The sequence below is a fragment of the Dermochelys coriacea genome, chromosome 5, assembly GCF_009764565.3.
Source record: "Dermochelys coriacea isolate rDerCor1 chromosome 5, rDerCor1.pri.v4, whole genome shotgun sequence".
NCBI lineage: Eukaryota > Metazoa > Chordata > Testudines > Dermochelyidae > Dermochelys > Dermochelys coriacea.
The window spans coordinates 89,343,730-89,356,874 of record NC_050072.1 but is presented as its reverse complement, the minus strand read 5'-3'; the positions used below and the strand labels follow the sequence as shown (position 1 = coordinate 89,356,874).

The following is a 13,145-nucleotide window of genomic DNA, read 5'->3' as shown; positions in this document are numbered from 1 at the left end:
TGTACAAACACACTTTTTTTGTAGCAAAGCCTTAGATACCACCTGCTGGCTAAACTGGACCAAAGTTCAATCTTTTCCCCAGTGCAGATGCAGGACTTTTAGCTCAGTTTTAGTTGCCTGTATTCTAGTTTAGGTGTGTTACCACTTTTCGCTAAATCAGCATTAACCACTTTCATTCCAGAGCACAGACTTGCACCCAGTCTGTTGTAATTAACTCTTTGCCATTTGGGTGCAAGTTTGTGTGTAGACCAGCCAGCACTGTAAATCCAGAGTAACTCAGAGCATAATTTGATCCAATTGTATGGCGTGGGTATACCAATGACATAGAATCTAGAATTAAGACTTTTATTTTTATCGTGACTGTGTCTATTTAAATAATGTCAGAAAAACAGAATCCTTACCTGAGTTAATAGTATCTTAGATTAAACTGGAATAACTTTTAAAATCTAGTTTACTCTTTCACAATTTTTGCTGTCTGCTCCTTTTGGATCCAGCTCGGAAAAGCACTTAAGCCTGCGCTCAAGTCCAACTCTTTTCAGGACAGTACTTAATCATATACTTAGGTTTAGCCATTTGCTTAATCCTATTGACCTTAAATTAAGTACATGCTCAAGTACATGCTCAAGTACATGCTCAGGGGTGCTTCCCTGAATCTGGGCCGTAATGTGTTTCAGGCAGTTTGGGCAATGTAATTAAACTATGCAGTGTCAGGTTTGCATGTACTAACAGTGTTTGGTTTTTAACACTGCTGGGGAATATTTCAATAAAATGTTTTCCCAATGTTTGTTTGTTAAATCAAACTCATTAAATTCCTTTGATTCTAACTGAATCTCCAATTCCATGCCTTATTTTCCATAAGTGTAAAATGAGGATACTGTTTTGAGTTCAAGAAGTAAAGCACTAGATAAATGCTTTTAATAATTTATTATTAGTAGTATTATTATTAGACAAAACATTAATTAATCTACATGCCAATGTCCCTTTAGTTTGAAACCTTTAGAAAATAAAGCTAACAGCCACACTATCACTCAAGATCCAGTTTATTGCTTTTCTCCCTCACCACAGATGGAAGCCAGAAAATGTAAACATGGCAAAATAAACATGGAGACGGAATACTTACCGGCAATAGTTTTTTTAGTAATTGTAACTCCGATTCAAATGACAGTGATGTTGCACTACTTTTTTGGTATCAAGACCCCCGTTTTATATGAGAGGTAACTTTAAAAAGGGGATGCTTGTAAAGAAATATAGATGCATCTTCACACTTTGTGCCATTTGTTTAAGATCTGAAGTCAGCCCTAAGGATTGAAAGATTTGATGGCCCAGAAAGCTGTAAATCAATTGATAAATGAGGACTTGTGGCACCTTAGAGACTAACAAATTTATTTGAGCATAAGCTTTCATGAGCTACAGCTCACTTCATCGGAAAGCTTATGCTCACTTCACGAAAGCTTATGCTCAAATAAATTGGGAAGTCTCTAAGGTACCACAAGTCCTCCTTTTCTTTCTGTGGATACAGATTAACATGGCTGCTACTCTGAAACCAACGACTGATAAATGTTTCTCACCATGTTACCATATTCCTTTCTTCCTTCTCCCTGAAGTCACACAGAAAGGGCATATGTATGGACTGAGGCCACAGACATAGCTAGGATGCCACTTTTGCCTTATGGAGAGGAGTTTGGCATGAAACTGCCTCCAATGTTTGTTGTCAACAAAATCTACCAGAAAGCAATTGCTTATTCACAAGCATCTGAGATAAACCCATCATGAGAGCAAGCCCACCTCCTTCTATCAGCTGTAAACAAGATAAGAATGGAGACAGGAGGAACTGGTCCTAACAGTTTCAATCAAGCTCTATCTCTGCTAGAGAGTTTTTTGATGGTTAAACATTAGTTAGGTGTTTCTAGTACAGTTTGTTCTGGGAGGGGTTCAGTGAGCCTCCACTTACATACCTGGTTTATGTAGATGAGTTCAGCAGCATGTCCTTACAAAATTATTTTATCAGGGCATAGGACAAATCCTTTCCTTTCAGAAATTAATATATCAGTGCATGTGGGTCTCCCAAGGTACCTATCTCACAATTCCCAGTACAGGTCCCTAATGTATGAGCAGCAGGTTATTCTGGAAGATTAAGGACCCTCCACTTTCTGCATTAACCTCTAGTATAGAGCACATCCCAAATAAATTGAGGCATCTTGCATAGTTGTTCTGACAGCTGTCATAGCTTCGACAAATGTATTGGCACATTGTCAGGATTTCAGCAGAGAATGAGGTGGGATAGAGGGCAGGAACTGGAGAATTCAGGTATCACTAACTGCCTGGACTCCATGCTGGGAATATTGACTCAGCTCAGGAGTAAGGAGATTTTAGACTAGGGACGTTGCCAATATAAGAACATAAGAATGGCCAGATTGGGTCAGACCAATGATCCATCTAGCCCAGTATCCTGTCTTCCGACAGCGGCCAATGCCAGGTGCTTCAGAGGTTATGAATAGAACAGGCAATCATCAAGTGATCCCTTGTCGGCCACTCCCAACTTCTGGCAAACAGAGGCTAGAGACACTCAGAGCATGGTATTCCTGTCAGTTCCTGATTTAAGACCAACTAAAGTGTCTGCTGGGTAGGGAGATTTACAGGCTTGAACTCCACTTCAGGGTTAGGACCAGATCTGCTGAACAGGTAGAACAGGAACAAGTTGGTGAGCTAGGCTAAGAAGTAATGGAAAACAATTACCTCTTGGGGGAATACTCATTTGGGATTGAGAAATCCACGATGCAAGTTGCATGGCAATACATAGAGTCCTCTATGTGCATCTGATGAAAGTGCAAAATATCTAAGATCACTCTGAAACCCAGCTGGAGATCTATCAAATGGCACATGGGCTATTAATAGCATAGTTTCCAAGGGTTGCATTGGAAAGGAAGACTAGTATTTTTCTAGCTAGAGGCTTTTTTAGCTATAGCTGCTTCTAGAACTTCCAAGAACAGCTCAGGTCTAAAAATTTCTATATTGTAGGAGGTGTCTGTTTGTTCACTTTACAGCTTACAAGTGTTCAATCAGATGTTCTAGTTACATCTATTCTCCACCTCCCAAACCAAAAGCTGGTCAAAATTGCTCTTCTGTCCCAAGGGATCTCTCATGTGGGGTACCATAGGGATCTGTCGTTTTTCACCCGTTCTGCTCAATATGAGGCAGTTAAGGAATTTAGGACTCTTCTACATACAAACTTGCACTGGTTTAATTACAATAGTTAAGTTAAACCAGTGAAACTCTTGTGTGGATGCTCTTATTTCAGTTTGAGTGGCTTATTTTAGTTTCTCTTAACCCTATTTCAAACTGACTTAACCTAAACTGAAATAATCCAGTCTTAAAGCAAAATAAGAGCACCCAGGCAGGGGATTGCACATATTGTATTTAAATTCACACCATTAAGTAAACTGGTGCAATTCTCCTTACAGACCAGACCTTTTTTGGAATACATGGGTTGTGGAATATTCCCTATGCATGTGATAATCTACTCTATATTTCCATCCCATTGGACCTGACTGATGCAATGGAGTGAATAACCCAGTATCTTTCTAGAGAGACAAGGTGGGTGACATAATGTCTTTTATTGGACCAACTTCTCTCTGTGTCTTTCTAAGATCAGTATATGGGTGAAAAGCAGTCCAAGCTAGGCTGAGGTGATACTACTGTGCTGGAGAAACAACTGTAACAACTAGTGAGGAAACTGCAGGGGGAATCCTTGCCCTCCTTGGAAGTGATGTGAGGAGAGGATGGGGAGTTCTGCTCTAAATGGTGGCTAGATCTGCCCTTGCAATGATTCTATTTCTTACTGCCTGCCCATGCACACATAGAGTGAAATCAGTTTAGTAACAAATATTCTGTGTTATCTGGTGGGTCTTCTTTTATTTAAGTCTACTGTTTTGTCTCAAATTGAGCAGGCTGAAAAATGCTATATATTTTCCATGAAAAATTTTGAATGAAACAAAAGATGTCAATTTCTGTTTTAAAAAAATGTGTGATTTTTTGAGTTTTTTCCCTTGCCTTTCCCCTGTTTTCTACTGGAAAAACTCTGTGTGTGTGTGTGTGTGTGTGTGTGTGTGTGTGTGTGTGTGTGTGTGATGGGGGAATAGTACAGAAAAAAGAAATGGGCAGGAGGAGGAACCAAAAACCCTAACAAAACCTGAAATGTTTGGTTTTTAAAAAACATGTTTTCATTTTTTTCTAGAAAAACAAGAAAATGTTGACCAAAATGAAAATATCCCATTAATTTTGTTTTGATTGAAAAACCATTTTCCATTACAAAAATGTTTTGATGAAAATATTTTTGCTGCTCTAGTTTCAATCAGTAAGGGAGCTGGGACAGCAATAGGCTATGGACTTTTGGTCACATTCCTGGTCCAACTCATTGCCACACCACTTATCTTATCCTCCTCCATCACCATTCTATCAGGTGACTCTCTAATGTCCTGCATCATGGGAGGCTGAGTGGGTGCCTGAGGCTCAATAATGGCCTGAGAAGGGGCAGGAGTGTCATCCTGCCTTAGTGATCTGTTGTTGTCCTGTGCCTTATTGAACTCCCCTTTATGGCTTTTCATTTTATTCTGGCACTGCATTAATGCTAAATTTGTCCTGACACTGTGGGTATCACACTAGGTCTTCACTGCAGAGTTAAGTTGGGCTCTTAATTGGGAGTTTCCCCTATCTCTCCTCTGGTCCACACACACAAACCCTCTTACCCAAGATTGGTGGTGTTTTCAGTCTGAGCTAGCTAGCTTGTGTGGCGCTATTGGCTAAAACAGGAGTGACCTTTTCACTCTGACTGGGAAACAACCCACTTAGCAGTGAGGATGCAGGATAACCACTGCAGATGTTGATAGTCTTCCAGTGCTTTCCCACAGCTCCTTCCCCTCCATATGCCCAGAAGGACAGACACATACTCCCATAATTCACTTGGAAAGAATCATAAAGCCGCTTACCTTACTACAGCTCAAAAACATCTCGGATATGCTCCCAGAAGTCCTAGCAACACAAGAGGGTGAGTGTGGCACCAGTGAAGACACAGTAACTTGCGTATGGCTTTGTATTTGTCTGTTCACCCAAGTTAACTCTGCATGTAAGGCATACTCTGAAATATTTGGTATACACTAAGTTGTTCTGAATGGCAAAGTTCAGTTCTGAATAGATCGTCTCATTAGCAGATCCTAGTGAGGATTGGGAGCTGGCATTCTTCTTTGGCCAGCTGTCAGCATGGTCCTAGAACATCTTTGTTAGGAAATGATGGTTTCAAATCCAAAAGCACTAGGTGGCCTGTACAACAATGCAGCAATATCACAGAAGTGGATGTTGATGATGAGATAGGTACTAAGTAGTTGAAGTAAGTTCAAAGAACAGACAACAGAGTTCTTGTAGGATCACCACATGGCACCCTGGGAAGATGCACAGATTGCTGAGGAATCCTTATCAGGAGTGCTCACTGAAGGGGTGAGCAAGAGAACAATGGGTTTGTGCTGGGAGGATCTGTTGAACTGGTACAGTTGTAATGTATTTGAGTTCTGTTCCACATTAGTGCAGCAACTGTCTGAACTAAAGCTGTGTGGGCAGAGGTGCTTTCAAAACTTGTTCACATCATACCTAGTTTCAGAGTAGCAGCTGTGGTAGTCTGTATTCGCAAAAAGAAAAGGAGTACTTGTGGCACCTTAGAGACTAACAAATTTATTTGAGCATCCGATGAAGTGAGCTGTAGCTCACGAAAGCTTATGCTCAAATAAATTTGTTAGTCTCGAAGGTACCACAAATCATACCTGGTATACTTCTAGTAATATCTGGAATGTCTGTGCAGTTCTTGGGAACACATTTATGTGTTGACCTGGAAGCCAAAATTTCAGAAGTTGCTCCTTTTAGCATCTGAATCTGAGCACTTAAAAATGGAGCACCCCATATCAAAAGCCAGTTTTGAAAGTTTTTGGCCTAAGTCCTTTGCAGGCTGCCCAGGTGCATGAACTGGCAGTGACAATGCAAAAATCATCCAGTGCAGATAGAACTAAAAAAGACAGAAGTAAAGCCAAAAGCATGATCTGGAAATAAAGCAGTTGTTTCAAGTAGTTAAAGCAGACCTAGGACTACAGAATGAATAGAATTGTCTCTCTTTCAGGAATGGGTCACTTCAATGTGCTTGAATGTTGTAAATTGACAAGAAGATTAAAGGGGTGGAACAGAAAAGCAACAAAGATCTTTGGAAGAGCTATATAGATAGAATCAGGTTCTTAGGGAAAGCTGTTCAAACTCAGAATAACACGTTAAAGCTTAACTTGGGAATTATCCTTTTGAAATTACTTTTCCTTTTTTTGGCTGGAGGGGTTACAAATTTAAGTGATCAGTGTTGTTTTAATCATTTGTTTGTTGAGATTAGTGAGGAACAGCAAGCTTTTAATTGTGTTTGCGCTTAAATGGTTACATGGTATGCTTGAAACCTTCTGACATGACATCCCAACCAGCTTTGAGAAAATGTAGTCTGCTTATAGACTGAATAGACTCTAATTTCAAAAGACTATAGCAACCTCCATCTTCTTCAGAGAAAATGGAGGGGATGAGGGGAAGGGAAAAACCCTGAATCTTGGGGTGTGAGGGGGGAGATGAAAAAACTTATACTGGTACATAACTTTACTCACCTGAATAGACCCATTGAAGTCAATGCAACTGGATTCACTCAGGTAGACACCCATATACTTGACTTATGTGGGGCTCCACACAGGCCTACGCGTCTAGCCATGCTGAGCCTTATGGTACAAAGGGCTCCATGCAGTTGCATAGGGGATCCCTCATGTGGATCAGTTTGCATTGACTTCAGTGGGACTATTCATATGAATAAAGTTACTTGCATGTTTAAGGCCCAGACCCTCAAAGGTATTTAGGTGCCTAACTCCCATTAAAATCAACAGGAGTTAGATGCCTTTTAGGATATGGGTGTAAATAATTAAAGGATCGGGCCCTTACCTTATATGCCTTCTTATGACAGTTAATTAAATAGCCTTCACCGACTGTTTGTTGAAATATGCCTGGTTAATTCCTTCTCTCACAGAATCCGAGTGGTTGTGAATTGTAAGACATTCCCTTCTTAAGTATGGCTCTGTAACACGCTAAAGAAATATTGCATAATGCTTGTAGGTATCAAAACAACCGCCAAGAAGGCAATTAATTTAAAACGCATGTTTAATGGTATTTGTTTTTGTGCTCTCTGCACAGACACACTCTAAAATCCAAAACATATACAGTAACCAGAAAAGGAAATGATTGAAATGGTGTACCTCTAGCTCTAAAAGGCACTTGCTCACACTGATACAGGAATCAGCTGCCAGGGGACGAATTCCTTTAGGGAGTTAGGATAAAGTCAAGAAGGTAAAAATACTTTGCATGGGAAAAATAGCTATGTCATGTATATTATATTAACAGAGAATTAAGCCAACATGTTTACCAGTTCATACCATGTGATTTTGTGCCTCTGAACATTTCAGTATTTGACATATTGGGGTGCTGAATGAACAGTTTGATAAACTCTAAAATCTATTTTAAAATACACAAATTGCTCAGATCAGCTCCCAGAAGTCTCTCTGGTCAGTGTTTAACCACAAGATGGGAACTAGGAGGTCCTAAGTTCTACTGCCACCTGTGACACTGGCAGGACTTTATAATACTTAGTAATTATATGACATTTTACAGACATCGTTTATTAAGTTGCATTGCAATATCAAGACTGGTACATTTCTTACTAATGGGAAGAGGTTACAAAGAGGTGAAAGAAAATAGCATAGGAGAGAGAAAATAACCAAAGAGGAAACAGAGAAGAGGGATAGGGGGTGTGGGAGAAGAGATGAAAACAAGGCTAAATTCATCTGGTTAAAAAGTAGGCCAGACCTTCAGCTGCTGTAAACTGGCATGCCTCCATTGAAGTCAGTGATGCTAGCTGAAGATCTTGTACAAATCTCTGACTTTTTAGGAAAATAATTCAGGCAAAAGTGTCAGGAAAGGCAAAATATCTTCCAATTAAGTGGCTGAAGCATAACAACAACATGCTGCTGTAAGTCACATGATATTTCCACAATGTTGGCTTAGCTACTTTACAAAGGTTAAAAAAAAAGGGAGGTTTCACGGTATAATCAAAGTTTTTTCAAAAAACAATTTAACAGAGATTTCCACAATAGCATGAGTCATGAAGGGAACTCAAAGCCATAAAGCAATAACACAAATATTGAATGTATGTTCTGTTAACACAGTTTTGTTTGGATAAGGATTAAAGAGGGAAGGGGGTGAATTTCTAATTAGCAAAAATATTGATCTCAAGCAAATGCCAGCAGAGCAAATATCTATGCACTCAGGTCAAGTTTACAGCTTGACTTAAGTATATATTACCACATTCATGATTAGGTTTGGCTTATCTCAAACGGCTTAAAACTAGCAGTTAGAAGATACTTTGGGAAGGCTCATGAATTTCCGTCTTAAATGAAAATCCACCATTTTCACAGCAAAATTTTCTTATTTTTACAGAGGACACTGAATACAGGAGTACAGATCTGCAGTGACCATTTCTCACCTGGAAACCTGCCCTTGCTTTTCACACACAAGTTAAAGAGGAAAAAAAAAAATCCATCCTTTTTTTTCACCAAAGTATAAATATTTGATCTTTCTCTATGGACAAAATGTTCTTCCACAGTTCCACTTACAAACTCTGACCCTAGTCTTGCAGACACTTATACATGTGCATAACTACTTCCCAGTGACTTAAATGGGACTGCTCATATAAATAAAATTATGCATATATATATGGGTTTGCAATATATGAGCTTATAAGAAGAATAACTGGCATTTATGAAGAGCCTCTGAGCACTTGACAAACTCATTTACACAGTGGGAGCCAAATCTGTAGTTCCTTAATGAATCATTGCTTAGGCAAGATTGTGGCCATATCTTCATTGCCAAAAAACTGTGAAATTGTGTCTTCACATCAACATAGTGATCTCAAGGTAGAAACAGACCAGCTCAAATCACAGTGGAGTCAAGGCTTGGATAGTTTTTACTTGGTGGTAGCTAGTCATGTTGAACCCCAAGAGGGGTATGTAGGGTTCACCCTGACTAACTACATCGAGATAAAAACTACCTGCTTTGTCTCTGCTAGGATCTTACACTGAAAGTGGTATCTCAAATTACCTATCTCAATGTAAAAACACATCTTGATTTGCAGTGCAGATATAGCCACATTGACTTATTAACCCTATAAGCGGTGGTCAGAATTATTTTTATTTTTTTTATTTTTAGGCAGTGCTGCTGGATGTAGTTGTGTCCATGCACAGGGGTCAGTCTCTCCTCTTCACAGACCAGGGGCGGGGGAACTGTAATTGCAAGTCTTTTTTCCAGCATCCCCACAAGCTGGGGAAAGGACTATGTCACAAATGTCTTGCTTCTGTACCCCTCATGATGGCTGGTGTTCACCACAGCCGCTGAAATTTCACCTGATCTTATTCAGAATGGGCTCAGAGATGCTGACACTTGTTCGCTCATCTGGAATGTATAGATAAAACTTTCTCTTTTGCGTATCTCCCCTGGAGGCACAGCTTCATTACTTGCTTTCAGAGCTGCTGAGCAGAAAGGAGGTAGCATTGAACTGCACGTTATTATTTATTTGTATTGTAGTAGCAACTAGGGCCCCATTGTGCTAGGCACTGAACAAACGGGGGAGGGAGATAGCACCTGACCCAAAAAGTTTGTTACACTCCCCGACTAGGGATGGTTTTAGAACTGGGGTTTTATTAAACTTAGCACTAAAAACAACAAAAACAAAACTCAACCCCATATAAACACAGCTTGCAGAGCCCCACTTCTGCTCTGTCACACTGGTGCACACCAAAACTTTCCTAGGACCACCTCATGCTCCCCAGCTGTGTCCCCTTTAACCTCATCAGCAGAACTCCTTAAAGGGCACAGATAAATATAATTTGGCATTCAATTATGAACGCTACACTTACAATCTAATATGCCTCCATATTGTTGCCAAGAAGGCCAATGGCATTTTGGGATGTATAAGTAGGGGCATAGCGAGCAGATCGAGGGACGTGATCGTTCCCCTCTATTCGACACTGGTGAGGCCTCATCTGGAGTACTGTGTCCAGTTTTGGGCCCCACACTACAGGAAGGATGTGGATAAATTGGAAAGAGTACAACGAAGGGCAACGAAAATGATTAGGGGTCTAGAGCACATGACTTATGAGGAGAGGCTGAGGGAGCTGGGATTGTTTAGTCTGCAGAAGAGAAGAATGAGGGGGGATTTGATAGCTGCTTTCAACTACCTGAAAGGGGGTTTCAAAGAGGATGGCTCTAGACTGTTCTCAATGGTAGCAGATGACAGAACGAGGAGTAATGGTCTCAAGTTGCAATGGGGGAGGTTTAGATTGGATATTAGGAAAAACTTTTTCACTAAGAGGGTGGTGAAACACTGGAATGCGTTACCTAGGGAGGTGGTAGAATCTCCTTCCTTAGAGGTTTTTAAGGTCAGGCTTGACAAAGCCCTGGCTGGGATGATTTAACTGGGACTTGGTCCTGCTTTGAGCAGGGGGTTGGACTAGATGACCTTCTGGGGTCCCTTCCAACCCTGATATTCTATGATTCTATGATTCTATGATTCATTGCCAGCTGGGTCCAGCTAAGGGCTGCTACTGCTTCCACACCTGTGACCTTTTAAAAATGTAAATAAGGGTGATGTCGAATACAAGTGAAGATGGGTCTGGGGAGGGATGTCAAACCTGCCCATATACATTTCAAGGCATTTTGTCCTTTAATACTGTCAGTTGCCTAATTTGGCCATTAACGCCAAGCTTCAAAATGTTAAATTTTCTTCTTTTTGTACCTTTTCTGTTCCTATGTTCCAAATTCTTCTATTACTCCATGTGCTTTCTCTTCAGTCTTGTATAATGTCTGTGTTTCCTCTCCTGCCACATGTATCAATCTCCTAGGAGTGTTTCTTAGGGCATGTCTACACTACAAACCTTACAGCGGGACAGCTATACTGCTGCAGGTGTGCTGTAAGATCTCCCATGAGGCCGCTCTATGCCAACACGAGAGAGATCTCCTGTTGGCATAATTAAACCAATTCCAACGAGCTGCGGCAGCTATGTCAACAGGAGAGCATCTCCTTAGTGCTGTCCACACCGGTGCTTCTGTTGGTGAAACTTATATTGGTTAGTGGTGTGTTTTTTCACACCTCTGATAGACAAAAGTTTTACTGACAAAAGTGCTAGTGTGGTCATAGCCTAATACTATTTTTCCGTCTCTAAAGCCCTGACTAAAATTTGCATTGGTGTCATAAGTGTAGTGGGATAACCCCCTAATGTAGATGTATTCCTCCCGCTCCCAGCCCCTCTCCATCCCCTCTTTACCCGTTGGTTTGCAGGAGGGGAGAGTAGTAGACTTCTGTGCCTGAGCTGGCAATCTGAATAGGCCATGGAGGGGGCCTGCATGACATGTAGGGACAAGTGACAGGTTTGCTTGTATTGTATTGTGATTGAGTTATTCATTGATGTGTCAACATAGCTCTTCCTTGGTGGTTGACATCTTGCAGAATTAACAATTTTAGGGAATAATCCATAAACCCAGATCAAAGGGGCAAAACCATATCTCATTTTATCTGAGACAAGCCTCTCAATAAGTCATTCATACTCACTTGTCACCTCTGTTCTTTCCCCTCCACTCTGTCACTTTGCCTGCTAATGGGAGAGCTTTATGTGTACATTAACATTACTGAGAAATCAAGCTGCTCTCTCAAAAAACATTGTATCATCAGCAATTGAGATTAGAGGGATTCCCCTAAAGATTTTTCACTGTTAGGCAGGGATAGAAATGCCTGATCCACACATTCTCCTCCATATATAGTACTTTGCTAACAGACTCAGTTGCAGGGATGCAAAAACCTGGATGGCAAGCTGCCATCCCAGAAATAGCACCTCTAATAACTTACAACAAAGCCCCTGCTGGATCAGTGTTGTGTGACAATGTGATATCACAGCTACTTTATAGGAGGTACTTTTGGCAAGGAGTTATATAGTAAGCTTATAGGACTGTTGTCACTCTGTGACACTCTGAAGCCTAGAATGTGCGTTGAGTCAGTGTGAAGCAATGGAAACAGCTATAAGCATGGTTGAGAGCTCTTTTTGTTTAGCATATCACAAGGGTCAATCACCACTGGGATTTGCAGTCTGTTGCCATCCAGTTCTTAGCTTTTTTTTTTTTGCCTTTTTACACTTTACAAATTACACCCATGCGGCCTCATGGGCTTCATCGGTAATAGGATATGCAATCTAGGTATATATAGGTAATAGGATATGCAAAATAATGTTGCAGACATAGAAAATGAGATAAGTCAGGCCAACAAAAACATACAGACTACTGCACTCACATTACTCCAATTTTTGGAGACAGTTGTGCTGTATAGATCTGTCCATCTTTTAGTTGATCGATATGGTGAGTGTAAACCAGTGTGATCCTCAAACTGTGTATAGACCAGCTCTAACAGACAGCTCTAAACTTGTCTTCACTACAGATATATATTGGTATAATTATGCCAGCAGTAACTTTCCTCATGTCAACAGGTCCCACACGTTCTTTATTTTTTTAAAAAAAAAGATGAAAACCCTATGGATACAAAGAAAAACTGCTGAATCCTGAATGTGACCTGATGCACTGCTGAATTCCTGAGATTGCAAAATGGTAGCCTGAAGAAATAGTTTTGCGAGAGAACTACACCCATTCTTGTCAATGGGGTGTTTTGTCTGGAAGGTAATTATGACAATTTAAATATCAACAATGTTAACTATTTCACTATTAATCATTGTTTATCCATGACTGCTGGACTTTGTGGGCAGATGAGATTGGTGTGGAGGTTTGACTGCCATCAAACAGTCCTAAACCAAAGTTCTACCTTCCAGATTTCAAGTCCTCATCTCCCCTCCCCACAATGCAAAAAGAAAGAGGAGATGAAAAGCCTCTTCCTAATGCCAACCCCCCAGACCAAGGGTCGGCAACCTGTGGCACGCGTGCCAATTTTTACTGGCACGCTGCTGCCAGCCGGGGTCCCGGCCACCGGCCCTGCTCAG

The 13,145-nt window shown here is 40.7% G+C and overlaps 1 protein-coding gene across 1 annotated transcript in view; it reads left to right on the top strand.

Annotated features, from left to right (window-relative positions):
- Positions 1–11,946: 11,946 nt before the first annotated feature.
- Positions 11,947–13,145, top strand: part of LRRC2 (leucine rich repeat containing 2) — a 110,886-nt gene continuing 109,687 nt past the window's right edge. The window contains exon 1 of the mRNA XM_043515132.1: positions 11,947–12,828. Coding sequence (XP_043371067.1) covers positions 12,808–12,828 — 21 coding nt within the window. The 5' untranslated portion in view covers positions 11,947–12,807. The remainder of the gene's footprint in view (positions 12,829–13,145) is intronic.